The sequence below is a fragment of the Octopus sinensis genome, linkage group LG4, assembly GCF_006345805.1.
Source record: "Octopus sinensis linkage group LG4, ASM634580v1, whole genome shotgun sequence".
In the NCBI taxonomy this organism is placed as follows: domain Eukaryota; kingdom Metazoa; phylum Mollusca; class Cephalopoda; order Octopoda; family Octopodidae; genus Octopus; species Octopus sinensis.
The window spans coordinates 151,508,956-151,531,101 of record NC_043000.1 but is presented as its reverse complement, the minus strand read 5'-3'; the positions used below and the strand labels follow the sequence as shown (position 1 = coordinate 151,531,101).

Here is a 22,146-nt window from a genome sequence, read left to right as displayed (position 1 = left end):
TGGCTGTGTGGTAAGTAGCTTGCTAACCAACCACATGGTTGCGGGTTCAGTCCCACTGCGTGGCATCTTGGGCAAGTGTCTTCTGCTATAGCCCCGGGCCGACCAATGCCCCGTGAGTGGATTTGGTAGACGGAAACTGAAAGAAGCCTGTCGTATATATGTATATATATATATATATGTGTGTGTGTGTGTTTGTGTGTCTGTCCCCCTAGCATTGCTTGACAACTGATGCTGGTGTGTTTACGTCCCCGTCACTTAGCGGTTCGGCAAAAGAGACCGATAGAATAAGTACTGGGCTTACAAAAGAATAAGTCCCGGGGTCGATTTGCTCGACTAAAGGTGGTGCTCCAGCATGGCCGCAGTCAAATGACTGAAACAAGTAAAAGAATAAAAGAAAATGAAGCGATAATTACTTGGAAGACTCTTGCACAGAACAGGTGTATTGAGAGGGGTATCAGAAGCCCTATACACAAGCTAGGGATTTGACCAGATTCTGTGCCTTCAACATGGATTATGTTTATTCATGCATATCCTCATATAGTTGTGTGTGTGTGTGTATGTGTGTGTGTGAACATATCATTAGGGAAGTATAAGTTGTATTGTTGTCAGTGGTGATTGAGTTGGTGTATGATTAAATGTTTTCCAGCCATGACCCTCCTCTCATTTATTTCAGAAACAATGGATAGAGCCCGGATTATCAAATGAGTGGATATTTTTTTTCTTCTGTTTTTTTGAAGACATTAGAAAGTGATTTTAGGGATATTTAAGTGTTATTTCCAGCAGACTGAGAGACCACACAGAACCCTCCCACGTCCATACACTTGAGAAAGTAAATGATGTTTGCATTGGCAGAGATAGCAACTTCAATCCTTTCATATATCCCTGCTTAATCCCATTTCTCTTTGATCAGTTCTGATCAAATTTATTCTTAATCCAGCTCTGTCTGACTGCTACTGCTGTTGTTGCTACCTATTACTTCTACCTAAAGAAACTATTTTATTATTTTTTTTTATCTACATCATCCAATTTTATCAAATTAATCAGACCATCTGTAACTGCCCTTAATACATCCAACATCAGATAACTTTTAATTCCCATCATTTTTCTTAGCACACAGGGTCTTATTTTAATAATCAATAAAACACACCCAGGTTGATATTGATTTGCGCAATTTCATTTTCTTTAACCAAATTTTGATATTATACATAATCACATGCCTGATACAGATATCATAATTAAGCCTTTGTAAAGAAAATCCTTTTCCCACAGAGCAAAGCAGGTTTTCTTAACCCATTCAGTAAATATAAACTCTTATCTTTATGTTAATATTGGCCCTACCCTATGGAAGAACTCATCAACCAATTTTACTGAGAACTGCAGCTGGTTGAGACACTCATTATTGTAGGCTTAGTTCATCTACCTTTAAACAGGTACAGTGAATAGATACAGCTAACTCCTGTGAAATATATGAGCAGATCAAATCCACCTATGGACCCGGAGAACACAATGGAAAACCATTTCAGTTGTCTTAGATAACCATAACCATAGAAACCAGGCTATTGTTCTAATTTTGGGCTCTGAGAGTGATAGCTGGTGTGCAACTCACATGAGATTCATCAAACACAGGTATGAACCATCAGGTGAGTATCTTATCCAACTACATGGTATTTCTAAATAATTCCATGACTACTCTTTACTCTTTTACTTGTTTCAGTCATTTGACTGCGGCCATGCTGGAGCACCGCCTTTAGTCAAGCAACTCGACCCCGGGACTTATTCTTTTTGTAAGCCCAGTACTTCTTCTATCGGTCTCTTTTTGCTGAACCGCTAAGTGACAAGGACGTAAACACACCAGCATCGGTTGTCAAGCAATGCTAGGTGAACAAACACAGACACACAAACACGCACACATACATATATATATATACATATATACAACAGGCTTCTTTCAGTTTCCGTCTACCAAATCCACTCACAAGGCATTGGTCGGCCCGGGGCTATAGCAGAAGACACTTGCCCAAGATGCCACGCAGTGGGACTGAACCCGGAACCATGCGGTCGGTTAGCAAGCTACTTACCACACAGCCACTCCTGCGCCTATGTTACTGAATCCTTACAATGACCATAACATCCAGTATGGAAGAAATGCCTGCTAAATGTATAGTTAATTATTTCTTTTCTGATGGATATAATCGGAAATGCATGTGCCTCTTGTAGTGCCTACAGATTACATTCCAAACAAAAGGATTTCTTTCTCTAGGTCAGTAATTCCCAACATGGGGCATGCTCCCTACTGGAGAAGCCTGGGAAAATTGTGGTAGGGTATAGGGTCCAAAATTTTTTTCTTTATTTTTAGTGGGATATGGAAATGTGAAAATCTTTTCTTTTTCTTAGTCAATAATGTACTTGTTTTTTGTACTCAGTACTAAATAAAAAAGTTATTGGCAGATTCTTTTGTATTAAGTAATTGTGATAAAATATTAAAAATTACCATCCCAAAATATAACAATATTAAAAATAAATTTTTTTTTTTTTTTCTAGAAAGTTATAGTGGGGCCTGGGGGAAGATAGTTTGGGAAACACTGCTCTAGATAATCAACAAGATCACTTTCTCGTTGTTGAGTTATAGAGATCTGAAAATGGTCATGCCATTCCACAAACTTGGCTGAGTGGTTCAGACGTCCACTTCAAAATGAGTTCAGATTTATTCTGTTACATCTTAATAACTCGACTGATTCTTTGTTTATTCTCTTCTTGTTGTTGAGAAGAGATCTTCTAAACTTCGAAGCAAACTGTTGTCAAGTTAAGCATAGAAAGAAATGTTGTGTTGCACCTTCAGCAAGTGTCTTCTACCATAGCTTTGAGTCAACCCTTCCATCAAGAATAAATTAGATCAGAACTGATTGAAGAGAAGTGGAGTTAAATGGAGGATGTATGAAAAGATTGAAGTAGTTATTCCTGCCAACTCAGCATATGGAGTTGGCGCAGAAGTGGCTGTGTGGTAAGTAGCTTGCTAACCAGCCACATGGTTCCGGGTTCAGCCTTACTGCGTGGCATCTTGGGCAAGTGTCTTCTGCTATAGCCCCGAGCCGACCAATGCCTTGTGAGTGGATTTGGCAGACGGAAACTGAAAGAAGCCTGTCGTATATATGTATATATATATATGTGTGTGTGTGTTTGTGTTTGTGTGTCTGTGTTTGTCCCCCTAGCATTGCATGACAACCGATGCTGGTGTGTTTACGTCCCCGTCACTTAGCGGTTCGGCAAAAGAGACCGATAGAATAAGTACTGGGCTTACAACGAATAAGTCCCGGGGTCGATTTGCTTGACTAAAGGCGGTGCTCCAGCATGGCCGAAGTCAAATGACTGAAACAAGTAAAAGAGTTAAAGAGTATATACTTTATCAAGCGAAGAGATAGGTAGAAGGGGAAGGGGGTGCTCTATATAGTCATGTATCCTGCTACAAACAGTTTCCAAATCACCTTCAAACCACACTATTATCTTTAAAAAAACACTTGGTTGATAACATGGTCTGTATATGCCATGTCTGAAAAAAACAGAATCGTTGTAGCTGGAACATCTTTGATAACAGGTTTACTTGATCAAGGTTGACATGATTGCACAGTTCCATCCGGAGAAACTGTGTGGAAGACAATCAGAGAGACCCATTGTGTTTTTCCAGTGGTTACAATTAATCTGTCATTCAGTAAAACACCACTCCTTTGAGTGTCTTGAGTCAGGCTGACTCTGTTGGAAGAATTTAATCAAGGCCACTAGCCTTAAGAATAACTTCCTTTCTTCCTCCCACCAATAACAGATACCCTGAAAAGGGTCATGGGAGATGCCTTTCCACCTCTGACAGAAATAGAAAAAAAAATTAAGCAATAAAGTCCTGAACTCAACGTAGTAATAACTGAAAAGGTTAATACTAAAATAGTTTAACAATAATTATACTCTTTAAAAAACCCTTTTCTTTAAAATTTATTTACTTTGTGCACAAATCATAAATTATTCCTGTTGGAACTCCAAAATACTACTGAACTAACAGCTGTGCTTCAACCATGAATGATCTCTTAAAATGTTTGAATGCAGTAAGATGTGTTCATCATCATCATCGTTTAACGTCCGTTTTCCGTGCTAGCACGGGTTGGACGGTTCGACCGGGGTCTGGGAAGCCAGAAGGCTGCACCAGGCTCCAGTCTGATCTGGCAGAGTTTCTACAGCTTTATGCCCTTCCTAACGCCAACCACTCCGCGAGTGTAGTGGGTGCTTTTTACGTGCCACCTGCACAGGTGCCAAGGGGGTCCGGCATCGTCCACGATCGGTTGGTGCTTTTAACATGCCACCGGCACGGAAGCCAGCCAAGGCGGAGCTGGCATCAGCCACGTTCGGATGGTACTTTTTATGTGCTACCGGCACTGGAGCCAGTCGAGGCGGCGCTGGCATCGGCCACGTTTGGATGGTGATTTTTATGTGCCACCAGCAGAGAAGCCAGTCAAGGTGGCGCTGGCAATGGCCATGTTCGGATGGTGCTTTTTATGTGCCACCGGCACTGGAGCCAGTCGAGGCGGGGCTGGCATCGGCCACGTTCAGATGGTGCTTTTTATGTTATGAGTTGATATTTCAGGATTTATTCTCACTGATTAGATATGGCAATATTGATTTCCTTTGGCCACTCACAATGACAATTTTTGTTAGGAAATAGTCAATTGAATTGATATATCAATTGTGTTTATTTCACCAAATGTTGAGAGATAAAACAAAGTCATAAGCACTTTATCTGGTATGCTATGAACTCATCAAGCCTAAAAAATCTATGCCATAATCAAATACATTTATTTCTGTTGTATCACAACTGTTTTAATTGACATTAATTTCATCATTGGCATCATAATAGTGGAGTAGCTAAATATCAGGTCTTTTAATTGAACAGTGATGGATTTGTAAATGTTGTTGGTACTGTGCTTATATGCTAGCGAGGAAATAACTCTACCATTTCTTCCTATGCTTATTAAGTTTAGATTAGCAAGGAAGAGTGGAAAGAAGAAAAAAAATGACTCAGTGGTGAAATGTTATAATAACTGGAAACGACTTTAGTTGGTAGTTAACAATGCCAAAACTGAATCCTCTCGTACAACAATAGAAGGAATTAAAAAAAAAAGAAAATAGGAATTTCACAATGAAACAAATACAATGCATAACAACTACGTAGGTGAGTGTGCCCAAATAAAGAAGTTGATACTTGGTGCTGTAAAATATATTACCATTGTCAACTTAATGTCTTATATGCATGATATTAACTATACTTAATTGGTGTAACAGACAAAGCCAAGCAGACTCTGAGCCAGTCTCATGTAAGAATGGAAAACTACACAAAGGCGCAGGAGTGGCTGTGTGGTAAGTAGCTTGCTAACCAACCACATGGTTCCGGGTTCAGTCCCACTGCGTGGCATCTTGGGCAAGTGTTTTCTGCTATAGCCTTGGGCCGACCAATGCCTTGTGAGTGGATTTGGTAGACAGAAACTGAAAGAAGCCTGTCGTATATATGTATATATATATATATGTGTGCGTGTTTGTGTGTCTGTGTTTGTTCCCCTAGCATTGCTTGACAACCGATGCTGGTATGTTTACGTCCCCGTCACTTAGCAGTTCGGCAAAAGAGACCGATAGAATAAGTACTGGGCTTACAAAAAAAAAGAATAAGTCCCGGGGTCGAGTTGCTCGACTAAAGGCGGTGCTCCAGCATGGCCGCAGTCAAATGACTGAAACAAGTAAAAGAGTAAATGAAATACTTCTGCTAAAATTCTTTTTAAGTTGATAGAATTGGGCCCATTTAAAAACAAATGTAATATATTATTCATCTTATTAGAAAAGCAAAGAGAAAACAGACATCTTAATGGAAGCTCAGAGAATAGAAGTAGTTTTAGAATTTCTGCATCATCATATTTTCTCTATTTAAAATGATAAAAAAAAAAAAAATGGTTTAGGGAGAATTTGGCTGCATTGCACAGGAAGTTGACAGTGAATTACAAATAGCTCTATTGTGGACTTCTCAGTACAAAACAAGCCTTTACTTTGAGGTCTGTTGCTCCAAATGTGCCTGGGAGATTTTTGAGAATTTTTTGTCACCAACTTAAATTTGTAATTCATATGTTGTTTTCAATAATGTAATCTAATATTTTAGAAACACAAAAATTTGGGGTGAGAGACTGCCTACTACTACGACAATGACGACGACAACGACCTTGTACTAAAGTTAGAAATAGTTTTCCTAACTTTAAAAATTACCAAATTAGGAAACAGTTTCAGATTTACAACAAAATTCCTTTATAACACAATGCAAATCTTCAGTTGCCAGAAGCGAGCTTTTAATAAAGTCTTGCGGCATCGTTGCACCACTGAAAAGGGATTAACATTTCAGAAGTGCACCAACCAACGCTTTATTATGAAATACCTTTTTTTTCACTTGTTTCAGACAATGAACAGTGGCCATGCTGGGGCACTGCCTTGGCTTATTTAGCTGAACAAATCTATTCCAGTACATGTTTTTTTTAAATAAAATCCAGTAGTTATTATATCAGTCTTAGTAGTTGAAATGCTAAGTTAGAAGGATATAAACAAACTATCATTAGTTGTCAAACAGTGGTGAGGGACAAACACAAACACACACATATGATGGTTCTCTATCAAATCTACTCATATGCCCAAGGTGTCGCACAGTGGAACTGAACCCAAAACCACATGGTTGGGAAGCAAGGTACTTAACCACATAGCCACAGCAAATTTTAAACTATATACGTAAAAAGCACTATCCGACCGTGGCTGTTTGCCAGCCTCGTCTGGCACGAGTGCCGGTGGCATGTAGAAAGCACCCACTACATTCACGGAGTGGTTGGCATTAGGAAGGGCATCCAGCCATAGAAACATTGCTGGGCCTTCTGTCTTCCCAGACCCCAGTTGAACCGTCCAACCCATGCCAGCATGGAAAGCGGATGCTAAATGATGATGATGATACAACATAGGCTACTTTCCTTATACTATTCCTTGTGTTGTAAATAGAGATTAATGGCATCACAGCAAAGAGAGCAGATGAGTAAAGGCACTGTTCTTGTGAGAACATTGGAATCAATTTATGACCAGCCATACAAACTCTACAGTGATCTTGGTCAAAAATATTTTAGTTCTTTATCCAACAACTAAGCTTCTATAATGAGTAATAGATGCAAACTAAAACTTCTTTTCATAAGAACAGAATAAATTTATAAATCATATAATTTTAATAATTGTATTTATAATAAAACTAAAATTAATTGTTAGATTGAATCAGTATATTGAATTACCAGCTGTTGTTACAATGGTTTCTGTGATTTAACTTAGACTGGTTCAGTTAACTTAGTTGTATATCACCACTAAATAAGAGGACTTTAGTACTGCAAATAAGAAGAGTAGTGAATTATGAGTATTTTATCAGCTAACATTGCTGAAGCCATGTCTTCAAAACCCAAAGAAGGAAACAGGGAGCCAGTGCAGTGTAAACAATAGTTTGTGTCAAAGTTTAGAATATTCTTTAAAACCAGAAGAAAAAAACAATTCAAGAACTTATAAAGAAATATTGGAAAAAATCTGAAGATTATTATTTATGAATGAAAAAAAAATATATATATAGGAGTTTATGACATTTATATATTGTAGGATGTTATAACAACAAGGAATTGTTAGTTAAGAAGTACAAGTGCCTTCACAGAGTAAAAGCAGTTTCTTCTACAAGACAAAGGAAAGAAAAATTAACTTGGCAATTCTCTCTAAATTTGTGAGCTATTTTATAAGGTTTCTGTATAAGATTATGCTTGGTGGGCACCATATCAACTTGAAACATTAAATATTTAAATAAGTAACTAATTTAAAGATGCCAAACCTAATTTGTATGTAATTCTAGTATTCAGTATAAAGCAAGTAAAATATCGAGAATATATGTTAACATAAAAAAGAAAATTTTTGCTGATATAATATATTTTCATAAACTAAAGGAATCTGATAGCTTGAAACTACTTAAAATAAAATGGTACACAACTGGTCTTTATTTGGTTGATAATTATTTATATATTTAACTTGTTTCAGTCATGAGACTGTTGCCATGCTGTGGCACCACCTTTAAGGGTTTAGTTGAAAAAAAAAACGACCCCAGTTTTCAGGGTCAAGCAGTAGTGGGGGGAAAACACATGCATCTCTTATGATAAAAGGCAGATTTTCTCTGCCTGTGTTATTTATATATCACACTGTTTCCATGTATCAAATTCATTCACATAGGCATTGGTCAGTCCGGGGTTGTATTAGAAGACACTTTTCCAAGGTGCTGTACAGTGGGACTGAACCTGAAACAACGTGGTTGCAAATCGAGCTACATAAGCAGATTTTTGCTATTGCAACACTCTATGTGTACACGTAGGTTTGTATAAATGTAAATGTATAATTATTAAACCAGTAGCAAAACAAAGCCCTGTAATTAAGACAGGATTTGGCAGCAGTTGTACATTAATAGCAGTGAATAATTTCTATCACAATTTTCTTCAAAATAATTTACTTTTAATAAGTTGAGATGTAACCCATAAGCAACTAGATAGGTTCTACATAGAAAAGGAACAGGCAATTGGGCCAAAGTTTTTGAAGTAGCAACTTGTTCTTTATGAATTCAAATCTGCTACAGTTGTTGTTTCTAGGTAGAATAGGTTATTCTATGTTGCTTTACTTGGAATAATTACCAACATTAAGATGCTAGCTACGAGGTTTACTTTCTCACTCACTTCACACCTTAAAAATGGGCCTATTTATGGCCCTAAAAACCCTTAGTGTTTATGAAATGTTTACAGTCGGAAAAAATATTTATTTATTTATTTTCTAAAAGCATACACAGAAGGTTAAACACGCCCACACGTTTTAGTATTATATACACAAGCACAATGATAGAATATCAAAACAAGAAAACTGTAAAAACGATGTAACCGATAGAATTGTGCGAAATAGTGTTGAAATCTTCATTCCACTCGCGCCAACTCAGCAAAAAGGCATAAAAAGGGAACACACTGCATTGATTTACTTATTTAAAGAGAAATAAGTACAAAATAGAGGGGAGAGAAGTACAAACATTTGTATGCGGATAAAATAAAATAAAATACGGTTACGAAACACTATTCTAATGGTATATTTTTGGAATTGAATTATAAATAAAAGATAGAAAATAAGCCATATCTTAAAAAAACAAACTGAATGGAAATCAACGATCCGTAAAGCCATTTTACCTAAAAGTACTTTCAGTTCAAATGAAAGTGTGTTTACGAATCCCATTCATGCTAAATTCTAGTTTTTGATAAGTAGATAATTCTCTTTTCCATGGATAGGACGCTAGCCTATCACAGAGAAGTAACATTGACAGGGAAATGCATGGAATATCTATTTTTAGGAGTAGGTGACAAGATACGTCTGCTCTGATATCACGAGATCTACTCGGTCATTTCATCTTTATTCAGTTTATTCATATATATATATCAATCCTGTTAATTGACAATTTGTTTCCATAGAAGCCTTAAAACAAGCCATGCTCTAATCAATTATCATTTGTCCGCATAACATTACCACATCTCCCCTAAATATAATCAAAGACAAAACATCCAGAATCGATGCATTCATTAAAACCCCCATCAATCATGAAAAAAAAAAAAAATTAGATAGTTCTCCCGAACTATCTATTCTTTCATACGATAATATTTCCCTATGAAAACAATTAAGATCTCCATCGATATGAGGATAATAACAATTTGTTATTATCACTGGCATCAAAAGACAAAATAAATATCTCAAGATGCAACAGTGGTCGTCACAAATGGTCATTTGGTATCTAATAATAGCTTCGATAAGTTGTACTGAATAACATGGTTCTTTTATGTAACTTTCGTCATCGCAACGAATTACATACACATACATTATACTAATAAAGCACTTGACAAAAAGAAGAAGAAAAAGAAAAAAAACGGAAAAGGTGTAGCTTGATTAGTATTCATTAATGTTAATTAATAGATTTTAAAACAAACATCGGAGTGTAGACGTGTTGGTTTATTGAGGGGAGTCGAGGGATAATGATAGCCTTTATCAATGTTTATTACATAACAGTTAAAAATATTCTTTCTTCCTCAAAATACTAAGTCTTGAACAGAATTTTCTTCAACGTTAAATTGTGAATACATTTTTTTCAGTGTGGAGGAAGACACATAATAATAATAATAATAGCCGTTCGTTTCTGCTCATTTTGTAAGTGACTCGGTTGTTCGCAGGTGAAACATCAGTCACGAGGCTTTGAATCAAAACAACTATTCTGATTGTTTTTATTTAGACGATCGCCCAATTTCTCAAGAGCGAAAGGAAGTTGCATTTGGTAAAAAGACAAGGGGGCACCGTGTCTGCTGCGCGCGCGTACACACACACACACACACGCATATATGTGTGTGTGTGTATATATATATATCTATATTATACATATATATATATATATATACAGTACCATATATATATATATACAAGTACCATATATACATACATATATATATACATACATACATATATATATACATACATACATACATATATATATATATACAAGTACCATATATACATACATATATATATACATACATATATATATATACATACATACATACATATATATTATATATATATATATACATACATATATATATATATATATATACATATATATATATACATACATACATATACATACATATATATATATATATACATACATACATATACATACATATATATATATATATACATACATACATATACATACATATATATATATATATATATTATACATATATATATATTTATGTATATGAATGGATGGATGTGTGTGAGTGTGTCTTGTTTGTTTGTGTGTTTTATTGGTATTTTAGGATGCGCACATGGCCAAGTGACTAAGAAGTTCAGGTGCGATTTGCAATCATGAGGACCTGGGTTCGACCACACTGCACGTAATCTTTTACCCTAGATAGCTTCATGTCAACACCCAGCACTGAGTAGATGGAAACTGTGATGTCCCTTAGATAGACCTATACTCGTAATTCATCTTTACTATATACACTGCACCACGCTCATTCAGCCTGAAAATTACGATATCGTTATATATGCCTATGGAATACTCGGCCACATAGATTGTAGTTCAATGCGTAGGCAGTTCAGTTGATAGAACAGTTGAAATATCCATCGTCAAAGGCGACGGTGATGCATATACTTTTAACAATTCTGCTTCGTCTGTGATGGTTTGGTCGCCAAACACGAGCTGCATGACGTAAAGTCCGCCAATAAACTAATGAAAACAATGATGTCAGTGGGAATATTTTTGTGTCATTTGATTAGATTATAAACGTAAACGATAAACATACAAACAATGACTGTGAAATTCAGTAACACTGGTCTGTTAAAGACACAAGTTATCTTGAATGAAGGGGTTGATTACGTAAGTAATGTTTAAAGCCAAGGGTTTACATTTCAAACCTCGGTCAATCTTTCCTGCTACGAAACCAAATTGTAAATAATAATAATAATAATAATATCAATAAATGTGAGACTAAACAGACATAATTATATGAAACCAAACAATGTAAAACTGAAACAAGGAATAGAGAGTGAAAGTTTTATAGGATTTGTAGAGCAAGCAGTCTTAATCGACACCTTTCACCCCCCGAGACGAATGCATACACTGCAAATTCATAAATTTTGAACGATGATAGATTGATAAATATTCTCAGTAATTTTAAAGTACAGATTCAAAATAGGTAAAAATTCTAAAGGGCAAAGTGCAGAGAATGCTTTACAGTTTTTGAGGGGTTCGAGTAATGTAACTCACCCAAAATAAACTCCCATTGTTCGTTTCCGAGAGATCTTTCAGGAACAACTTCGAGATCAAGCATGGTTGCTCAGTTTCGAATCAAATAATATAAGTCTTTATTTGTAAACTTAGGTATAAAAGTCTACAACTGACATGATTTACCCATCGGTGTACTCCTAAGATTCACCATACGCCATTTTTTGTTTTCCTATATATTGCGCATGTGCTAGTCTCACTTAGACTTCCGTTTCATTTTTCTTTCTTTCGTCTACAAAGTAATAAAGGAACTGTCATCATAAAGCTAATTAAAGACATATATATAATAAAATAAAATAAATGATATAAAATAAAATAAATGATAAAAAAATAAATAATTTTAACTTTAAAAAAAATGATTAAATTGATTTTCTAATTTTTATTTTTTAAACCAAAATATTCTTTGAAAAAATTACAATTATATTTTATAGTGCGCGATTTGACACTTATATAAAGTGTATATTGTGATTAATTAAATACTGTTAAAAACCACTAATTAAAACCTTTCTGTTAGTTATATAACCTTGAAGAATAATAAAATAATAAAATAAAGATTGTTGTCTTTAAATTTTATTAATAATATTTTTGTTTTCATTTTCTTCACGTGTTCTAAAGTGTTAATCTTAGTGTCTTCCCTTGTTTTCATGGGGTAAATGATTTGTCAACATTCGATACGATTATTTAAAGGGCGTGTGGGTTATGCTGTGGGAAGTGGACCAATCATGAAGATATTAATCTAATCTGTTTTAATGAGGATGTAAAACGACAAGGTTTCCTAACAATTTTTTTTTTTTTTTCGCTTTTTTTTCTCATTTGGGCGGCTCATCGAGATATTTATTGGTATCGATTATTTGCATAACAAACTCGTTTAATCGAAGAACAAATGACGTCTTAGAAAGCTTCGGTAAATTCCTTTACGAAAACTTCCTTATAAGGCAATAGCCGGTTTTGACGGAGTAAGAAGTTTGATGAGGGTAGGGAAATGGGCCAATCAAAAAGTTTGATATCATTCCAAACCTATCCCAGCTTTGTTGTGGTTTACGATGAATGAAGTAGGCTGAGAAAGCATGCGACCATTTGTAGGAAACACGTTGTCTCGTGAACTAGCGCACAGTTTCCTTACAAAGATGCCAAAAGTTGTTCCCGATCAAAGAGATAAATTCGAACACGATGATTTGTTTCGGAAACTTAGTCACGAAAGCGAGGTAAGTTTTGTTATAGTATTCATTTACCCGGAAGTAATTTTCTCTTCACCTTTTTTCAATGAACCTAGTTGCGTAGTTTAAATGCCGATACTCAGTTAAGTTAATCGGTTATTATGATTTTATTTTCATTTTATTTTTAGATAAAATATACAGGATTCCGTGATAAACCCGAAGAAGAACGACAGCTTCGATTTCAAACAGAATGTCGTGAAGGACATGCTGATATAGTAAGTAAAATATTTCCTACTGTCAGCGATCATAGTTTATTTAAACTAGCCTACACTCCCACTTTTTGTGAAAGCGATCTATCAGGATATACGTGTATATAATCTATCATTTAAAAGATCATCGTCTTTAAATGCTATGAATTTTATATGAAAATATATCTAATATCTAAACTAAAGCCTTATAATCTAAGCTAAGGGGGAAAGTACTATTTCTTTTGCCGTTACCTCCCATTTTTTTTTTTTTTAGAAATTGTCAAAATTGCATAAGTTTGAAGAAATCACTAACTATTTCTGCAAATAGAATTTGTGCTTATAGATTTATTTTCAAGATTGGATTATATATGATGACATTTTTTATTAAAAGATCATTTTTTTAAAAATTTACAGGCTTTCGTCGCAACAGGAACTACGTTTTCACTAAGCTTTGCTGCCAAATCATGGTCAGATAAACCAGAAGACAGAATAGCAACAACAGAATTTGTTAACTTCGAAAGGGAATCTGGAAAGGTTGGTGCCATTATTTTCGCATCCTTATGACAATGATAAAGAAATGATTACTTTCGCATCCTTTCTTACGCGAATCTTCTGTTTGACAAAAATTCCAAATTCAAATTAGATTTTAAAATTACCAGAGATTTTAATAATAATTAGAAATTATACTTCTAAAATCATCATCATCTTGATTATCATCACCATCAACTTGGATATACTTATACATAATATATATTTACTTTGGCACAAAGCTATTACTTAATAACTAAATATCAGTATACAATATTAAGCACAATAATTATTAGTATATTTATGGTAATTATCATCATCATCATCGTCGTCAATACTATCGAAAGAATGATAATAAAATAAATTATGTCGTGACAGGAGTAATTTTAATGTGCATCTATGCTATATGCTAGAAAATATCTATCTATATACACTAGAAAAATTGTTCATTAAGTCAAAGAAATTATTCCCCTCGACTAAGCAGTATAATTGAAATGTAAGAAAACATTACATATGCTAATATACGTATATAAATTTCTATCTATGAGAATATATGTATACATATACACACACCCAAAATACATTTTATCAATATAAAGCTAACAAAAGTGGTATCAGTACGTGTGAGTGTGTGTGTGTGTGTATATATATATGTGTGTGTGTGTGTGTGTATAATTCTATGAAAATATAAATGTATATTTAAGTATAGGTATATGTATATTAGGGTGTGTATATACGTTGATTTCAAACCCATGCCAGTTTGGAAAACAGCCATTAAATGATGACAATGGTGATATATGGATGTGTATTGTATCTATCTCTCTATCTATCTATCTATTTATCAATATATATATATATATATATATATATATATATATATCAATATATATATATCTAGCTATCTATCTATCAATATATATATATATATATATATATAGCTATCTATATATGTATATGTGTGTGTGTGTGTACATAGACTTATGTAGATGTAAGTATCTATATATATCTAGCTATATATTTATATATATATGTGTAGACAAGTGTGTGTGCATGTATGTGTCATGATATATGTATAACAAATACATGTCTGGAGATGTATTTGTGACTATGTCTATATTTAAGATTTATATGGATAAATATATATAGCTGTTTATATATATATATATATATATACATACATACACACACATATATTCCCTCTTTTGTATCTAATTACTTTTTGGACAGGCACTGTTCTTATATTGATTTTCTCATTGTTGAGGCCATTCCCTATACAGGCACAATTCCCTATAATTGCACTTCATATTCGAGGCCTCAGTGAGGCTGTAAGGTCTTACTCCTGCACTCAAATATATGTCCACTGCATCTTATAGCAGAAATAGCTGTAAGCTAGTGAAGTTCCTCAGATAAACATTGATTCCTTTGTCATCTCCCTTTCTGATAAATACATGACTATATATTTGTATTTATAAATATATACAGGTATATATATAATATATAATATATATATATATTCTTTTACTTGTCTCAGTCATATGACTGTAGCCATGCTGGAGCAATGCCTTTTGTCGAGCAAATCGATCCCAGAACTTATTGGTTGTAAGCCAAATACTTATTCTATCAGTCGCTTTTAACAAACCGCTAGGTTATAGGGATGTAAACACACCAACATCGGTTCTCAAGTGATATTGGGTGGGAACAAACACAGACATAAATATATACTCACACATACATACATATAAATATATATATATATATATATATATATACAGGGTGTCCCAGAAGTCGTGCACCATTCTGGTTTTCATTAAAAATTATTAAAGCAATTTATTTTATTATATTTTTTGGCATGTTTTATTGTAGAGGGTGTTCAATTTGAGCATTTGTTATGATTAATTTCTATAAAGTGTTCAATAAGAGTGTATTCTTTTAAAAAAACTACGGTGGTGTGCAACTATGGGACACCCTGTATATTCTATATGTTATATATATATATATATATATATATATACGATGGGCTTCTTTCAGTTTCTGTAAACCAAATCCACCCAACAGGGTTTGGTTGGCCCAAGGATATAGTAGGAGACACTTGCCCAAGGTGAACCCAGAACCATGTCGTTGACAAGCATGCTACTTACCACAAAGCCACTCCTGTGCCTATATATATATATATATATATATATATATATATATATTATTTATTTATTTACATAAATGTATAAATATATTTACTTGTACATATATAAGCAATATATAATATTTATATACATATGTATATATAATATATATATTATATATATATATATATAAGATATATCTAATATATATATATATATAATAATATATATGAGTATATAAATATTTTATCTATATACATATATATAAGTATATATCTAATATATATATTTATATACATATATATAAGTATATATAAATATATTTATTTATATATAAGTGTGTATATATATATATATATATAAGTATAGGTTGAGGAGTGGCTGTGTAGTAAGTAGTTTGCTTACCAACCACATGGTTCTGGGTTCAGCCCTACTGCATGGCACCTTGGGCATGTGTCTTCTACTATAGCCTTGGGCCAACCAAAGCCTTGTGAGTGGATTTGGCAGAGAGAAACTGAAAGAAGCCTGTCATATGTATGTATGTGTGTGTGTATATGTTTCTGTATGTGTGGTTCTCCCACCAACATCGCATGACAACCAATGCTGGTATGTTTACATCCCTGTAACTTAGCAGTTAGGCAACAAGAGGCTGATAAATGAGTACAGGATATATATATAAATTTATATTTATGTATATATATATATTTTATATATATATATAAGTATATGTTTATACTTATTTATATTTATATAAGTATATGTATGTATTTATATTATATTATGTATACAATATATATATGAGTATATAGATATTTATTTACATATATATATATATATATAAGTATATATTTATTTATATATATATATTTATTCGTTTATTCATTTATTTAATATATATTTATTTATATATATATATATTTATGTTTCTTTATTTATAGATAGATATGTTTCTTTATGCATACGTGTGTGTGTGTCTATATTTGTATGTGAGTATATGTATGTGGGTGTATATATGTGTGCATAGTATATATATGTATATATATTCGGTATATACATTCTTTTTTACATAGGTGTGTAGATACATCCAAGTGTATCTATATTTATGTATGTTTTTATCTTAGTGTTGTTGTTCAAATTTTTGGTTTACTTTCACTTTCTGCATATGACAGCCATTGTCTTTAACAACTAGGATAAGATAATTCGTTTGTGATGGTCATGCTCGTCCACATCTTGATAGCCCCCAGGCATAACAATGTGACCGGAAGTTTGCTTCCCAACTACATGGTTCTGGGTTCTGTCCCACTAAGCGGCACCTAGCCTCAAACCAACCAAGCGTTGAGTGGATTTGATTGGCGGAAACTGAAAGGAAGCCATCACACACACATTTATGAATATATTCATGTGTGTGTGTTTTTGTATTTGTTTTTGTTCTCTACCACTACTTGACAAATGCTGATTTAACTTAGCAGTTTTGGTAAAAAGGAGTCTGATATAACAAATAGCAGGGTTAGAAAATAAAGTACTAGGGTGAATTTCTTCAACTAAATCCTTCAAGGGGGTACCTTAGCATGGCCTCCATTTAAGGACTGAAACAAGTAGATGTGTGTATGCATACAGATATGAGTATACATGTATATATGTATATATATATTTATGTGTGTGTGTATATATGTAGATCTCTCTCTCTCTCTATAAATATATATATACATATGTGCCGGTGGCACATAAAAGCACCATCCGTTCGTGGCTGTTTGCCAGCTCTGTCTGGCACCTGTGCGGGTGGCACGTAAAAAGCACCCACTACACTCACGGAGTGGTTGGTGTTAGGAAGGGCATCCAGCCGTAGAAGCACTGCCAGATCTGACTGGGCCTGATGAAGCCTTCCAGCTTCACAGACCCCAGTTGAACCGTCCAACCCATGCTAGCATGGAAAACGGACGCTAAACGATGATGATGATATGTGTGTGTGTGTGTGGTGTGTAGCAGGGAAGGCTGTTTGGTTAAGAATCTTTTGTTCCATCAATTCCAGTCACACTGTATGGACTCTTGAGCTAGTGTCTTCTGCTATAATTTAGGCAAACCAATTTCTTCTTGTGAGCAGATTTGGTAACCAAAAACTGAATGAAGTATGTTGTATGTGTATTTGTGTGTGTGTGCCTTTATATATATGTGTGTGTATATTATGTATATATAAGAGACAAATAGAATAAGTTCTGGGGTCAGTTTCTTCGACTAAAGCCCTTTAAGGCAGAGCTCCAGCATGGCCACAGTCAAATGACTGAAAACTAGTAATAAAAGAATATGTGTATGATACATATATTTATACATGTATGAATATGTGTGTGTATTTGTTTTATATGTATATATGTATGTCTGTATGTAAATGTCTGTATAAATATATACATATGTAAATACGACCACTCACCCATTATATCTGTCAGTGCGTCTCCCCTTCCTCTTCAGACTATCCTATTTTTCTTGCCACCTTGAGCCATATGACTTATTAGCACTTCATCCAGTAATTATTGTTCTCCACACCCTCGTTAATGATGTTCTCTACCCCCACCCACCCCCAACAAACTTAATTATCTCCCTTCATGCACTAAGTCAGGCTCTCTCCTTCCTTTCTCCTCCCCACTTCTTTTGCCTACCCAACCTCATGTCATCTCCCTCTCTCATTCTCCTGTAAAGATTATCATCATTACTGCCTCTATTACTCCCCTCCACCTTCCCCAATTCATCCATCATTGGTCATTTATTACTTCCTACATCCACCCTTCAATCCTATTCAGTTTATATATATATATATATATATCCATATATACATGCATACCACCCATCCACCCCATCTCTTGCAAACCCTCACCCACTCACACTCCTAGTTCTTATGTCCTAACAGGGTTCTTCTCACTTTGTACCTTGAGGGTCTACTTGATTTGCATCACCTACTGATCATTCTCACTCTTTCTCCAAAAGGTGAGTGACCATGTAGCACCTCTACAAGAACCTGCTTACCCTTCTTCCTTTCCTTTTTTTTCATATTTTAATTCTTCATCTCTTCACTAGATGTATGTATGTAAATATATATATATATATATATAGGTGCAGGAGTGGCTGTGTGGTAAGTAGCTTGCTAATCAACCACATGGTTCCGGGTTCAGTCCCACTGCGTGGCATCTCGGGCAAGTGTCTTCTGCTATAGCCCCGGGCCGACCAATGCCTTGTGAGTGGATTTGGTAGACGGAAACTGAAAGAAGCCTGTCGTTTATATGTATATATATATGTGTGTGTGTGTGTCTGTGTTTGTCCCCCTAGCATTGCTTGGCAACCGATGCTGGAGTGTTTACGTCCCCGTCACTTAGCGGTTCGGCAAAAGAGACCGATAGAATAAGTCCTGGGGTCGATTTCCTCGACTAAAAAGGCAGTGCTCCAGCATGGCCGCAGTCAAATGATTGAAACAAGTAAAAGAGTAAAGAGTATATATATATGTGTTTGTGTGTGTATGTGTATATATAATATATATATATATATATATAATCAGTTCAGTCTGCATTACTACTTTTATTGCTGTGAGTTATGGTTCCCCTTGCTCATAATATTTGTTGGGTTTCATGTACTCGGGTCTTCTGCGATTGAATAATCTGTCAACATGGTCTCTTTCTATCTCTATGAGATGGAACATCCTGAAATTAATCTGCACCACATTATTTCAAGTCTGTCTTGGTCTCCCTCTTCCACAGGTTCCATTCAGTTTGTGTGCACAGCATTTATTTATTCAGCTGTAATCCCTCCATATGCATCATATTTTTATACCATCACAAGTCTTCTCTCTTGCACACTGTAGCTGAATCCTCTTATATTTAGTTTTCCTTTGAGCTCTTTAATACTCCGTTGTTCATGCACACTAACATTATTCCATACTGCAATGCATGCTTGCTTCCGTTCGTTCTAGTCACTGTAAGTCTTCTGGTTCAAGGCCTCTTTTACTCTTTTACTTGTTTCAGTCATTTGACTGTGGCCATGCTGGAGCACCGCCTTTAGTCGAGCAATTCGACCCCGGGACTTATTCTTTTGTAAGCCCAGTACTTATTCTATCGGTCTCTTTTGCCGAACCGCTAAGTGACGGGGACGTAAACACACCAGCATCGGTTATCAAGCAATGCTAGAGGGACAAACACAGACAAACATACACACACACACACACACACACATATATATATATACGTATATACGACGGGCTTCTTTCAGTTTCTGTCTACCAAATCCACTCACAAGGCTTTGGTCGGCCTAAGGCTATAGTAGAAGACACTTGCCCAAGGTGCCACGCAGTGGAACTGAACCCGGAACCATGTGGTTGGTAAGCAAGCTACTTACCACACAGCCACTCCTGCGCCATGTTACCTTGTAATTTGCTAGATTACAGAACCCCCTTGACTGAGCAGGTGGATAGGAGGTAGAGAGGTTGCTTTCTGCTAGATTTTTTAAAGGTTAGATCATGATAGGAAGTGCAGGTTTGATGCTGTGGAGGAGATTCATGGCTGCCTTACATTTCCCATTGGTAATTGTTGGTGGGTGGAATGGAGTTAGAAAGAGAGATAAATATTGTGATGATGAAGTGCTAGAAAATACTATCAAGAAGATGAATTGCAAAATCAGAATGGGTGGATAAGGTTGCAAAAGATTGTGGAGAGAGTGAGAGATGAACAGAAATGTACTTGTGTGGGCCGGTCGAATTTATTTAGGCAGAGGTTTTATGACTGGATACTCTTCCTGTTGCCAACCCTCACCTGCTTCCATGCAATGTTTCCATGGCCAGACATGTTTAAAAAGAAGGACACTGCTTGCATGACGATGGCACTCATTTCCAACTATCATGTAACATCACTGCAAGGAGATAACATATCTGTGTGCATACACACATACATGTATACAAAAAGGTTTTTTTCAGTCTCTGTCTACCAAATCCACTCATGGTGCTTTGATTGGCCCAGGGCTATAGCAGAGGATGCCCAATGTGCCATGCAGTGGGACTGAACCTGGAACCATTTGGTTGGGAAGCAAACTTCTTATAACACACCCACACTTACATATCTGTCTGTCTGTCTATTCATCTATCTATCTGTCTATTTCTCCAGTTGTCTGTCTGTCTGTCTATCAAGCTGTGTATGCATATATCTGTCTATGTATCTATCTGTCTATCTCTCTCTCTCTATCTATCTGTCTGTCAGTGTGTGTCTATCTATGTGTGTATATGTATCCATAGATATATTCACATATACATACAAATATGTGGAGGCGCAATGGCCCAGTGGTGAGGGCAGTGGACTCGCGGTCGCAGGATCGTGGTTTCGATTCCCAGACCGGGCGTTGTGAGTGTTTATTGAGCGAAAACACCTAAAAGCTCCACGATGCTCCGGCAGGGGGTGGTGATCCCTGCTGTACTCTTTCACCACTCTTTCTTCTGTTGGCCTGCTCGCTTAGCCAGTGGGGTGGCGTCATTCGAAGGCTAAAATAATGCGAACGCATTGTGACCAGCGATGTGTAACAACATCTGATTGTCTGGTCGGTCACGTGATCACATACAAATATATATATGCATGTTATATATAACCATACAGATATATATATAATTACATATGTGTGCAAAATGAGTGATTAAATGCTACTTTAGGCATGGCATAGGCACCAAATAGCACTCTGAGAGAATCTTAAACTCCAATTATTTTAGAGTGAGGTGGCCCAGGGGTAGAACAGTTGGCCAGAAAAACTATCAAAATTGAGTGGGTGTGGAAGTAGACAGACAGTCACTCAATAACAGGTGTAAGGAATGTATTTATATGAAAAGTTGTGTATAAAATATACGAGATCTTATCAAGTCATATCTTCACAGGTGTTTCAAATAACAATGCATATTATACAAACAGGTGCAATATTGAAGTAATGTTTTAGGTATACAGGAAGGTGAAGTAAAATATCAACTAGGGCAAAATTTGATAACCCTAAGCAGCAGTTATATATATATATATTCTTTTGCTTGTTTCAGTCATTAGACTGCAACCATTCCGGGGTACTGCCTTGAAGAATCTTTGACGAACAAATCAGCCCCAATATTTATTCTTTTTTAAGCTTGGTACTTATCTTATCAGTCTCTTTTG

General features: G+C 35.3%; 2 protein-coding genes across 4 annotated transcripts in view; one reads left to right on the top strand and one right to left on the bottom strand.

Moving 5' to 3' along the window:
• Positions 1 to 12,129, bottom strand: part of LOC115210276 (UPF0183 protein C16orf70 homolog) — an 82,252-nt gene extending 70,123 nt beyond the window's left edge. For both annotated transcript variants that reach the window (XM_029778766.2, XM_029778767.2), the window contains exon 1: positions 11,924 to 12,129. In XM_029778766.2, the coding sequence (XP_029634626.1) occupies positions 11,924 to 11,987 (64 nt within the window). In that variant the 5' untranslated portion in view covers positions 11,988 to 12,129. The remainder of the gene's footprint in view (positions 1 to 11,923) is intronic.
• A 532-nt stretch (positions 12,130 to 12,661) lies between these two features.
• The window catches only part of LOC115210703 (core-binding factor subunit beta), a 30,532-nt gene continuing 21,047 nt past the window's right edge, over positions 12,662 to 22,146 (top strand). Inside the window, exons 1-3 of one of the 2 annotated variants that reach the window (XM_029779388.2) lie at positions 12,662 to 13,146; positions 13,287 to 13,373; positions 13,761 to 13,880. In XM_029779388.2, coding sequence (XP_029635248.1) covers positions 13,009 to 13,146; positions 13,287 to 13,373; positions 13,761 to 13,880 — 345 coding nt within the window. In that variant the 5' untranslated portion in view covers positions 12,662 to 13,008. The remainder of the gene's footprint in view (positions 13,147 to 13,286; positions 13,374 to 13,760; positions 13,881 to 22,146) is intronic. The other variant, XM_029779387.2, reaches the window with a different exon arrangement.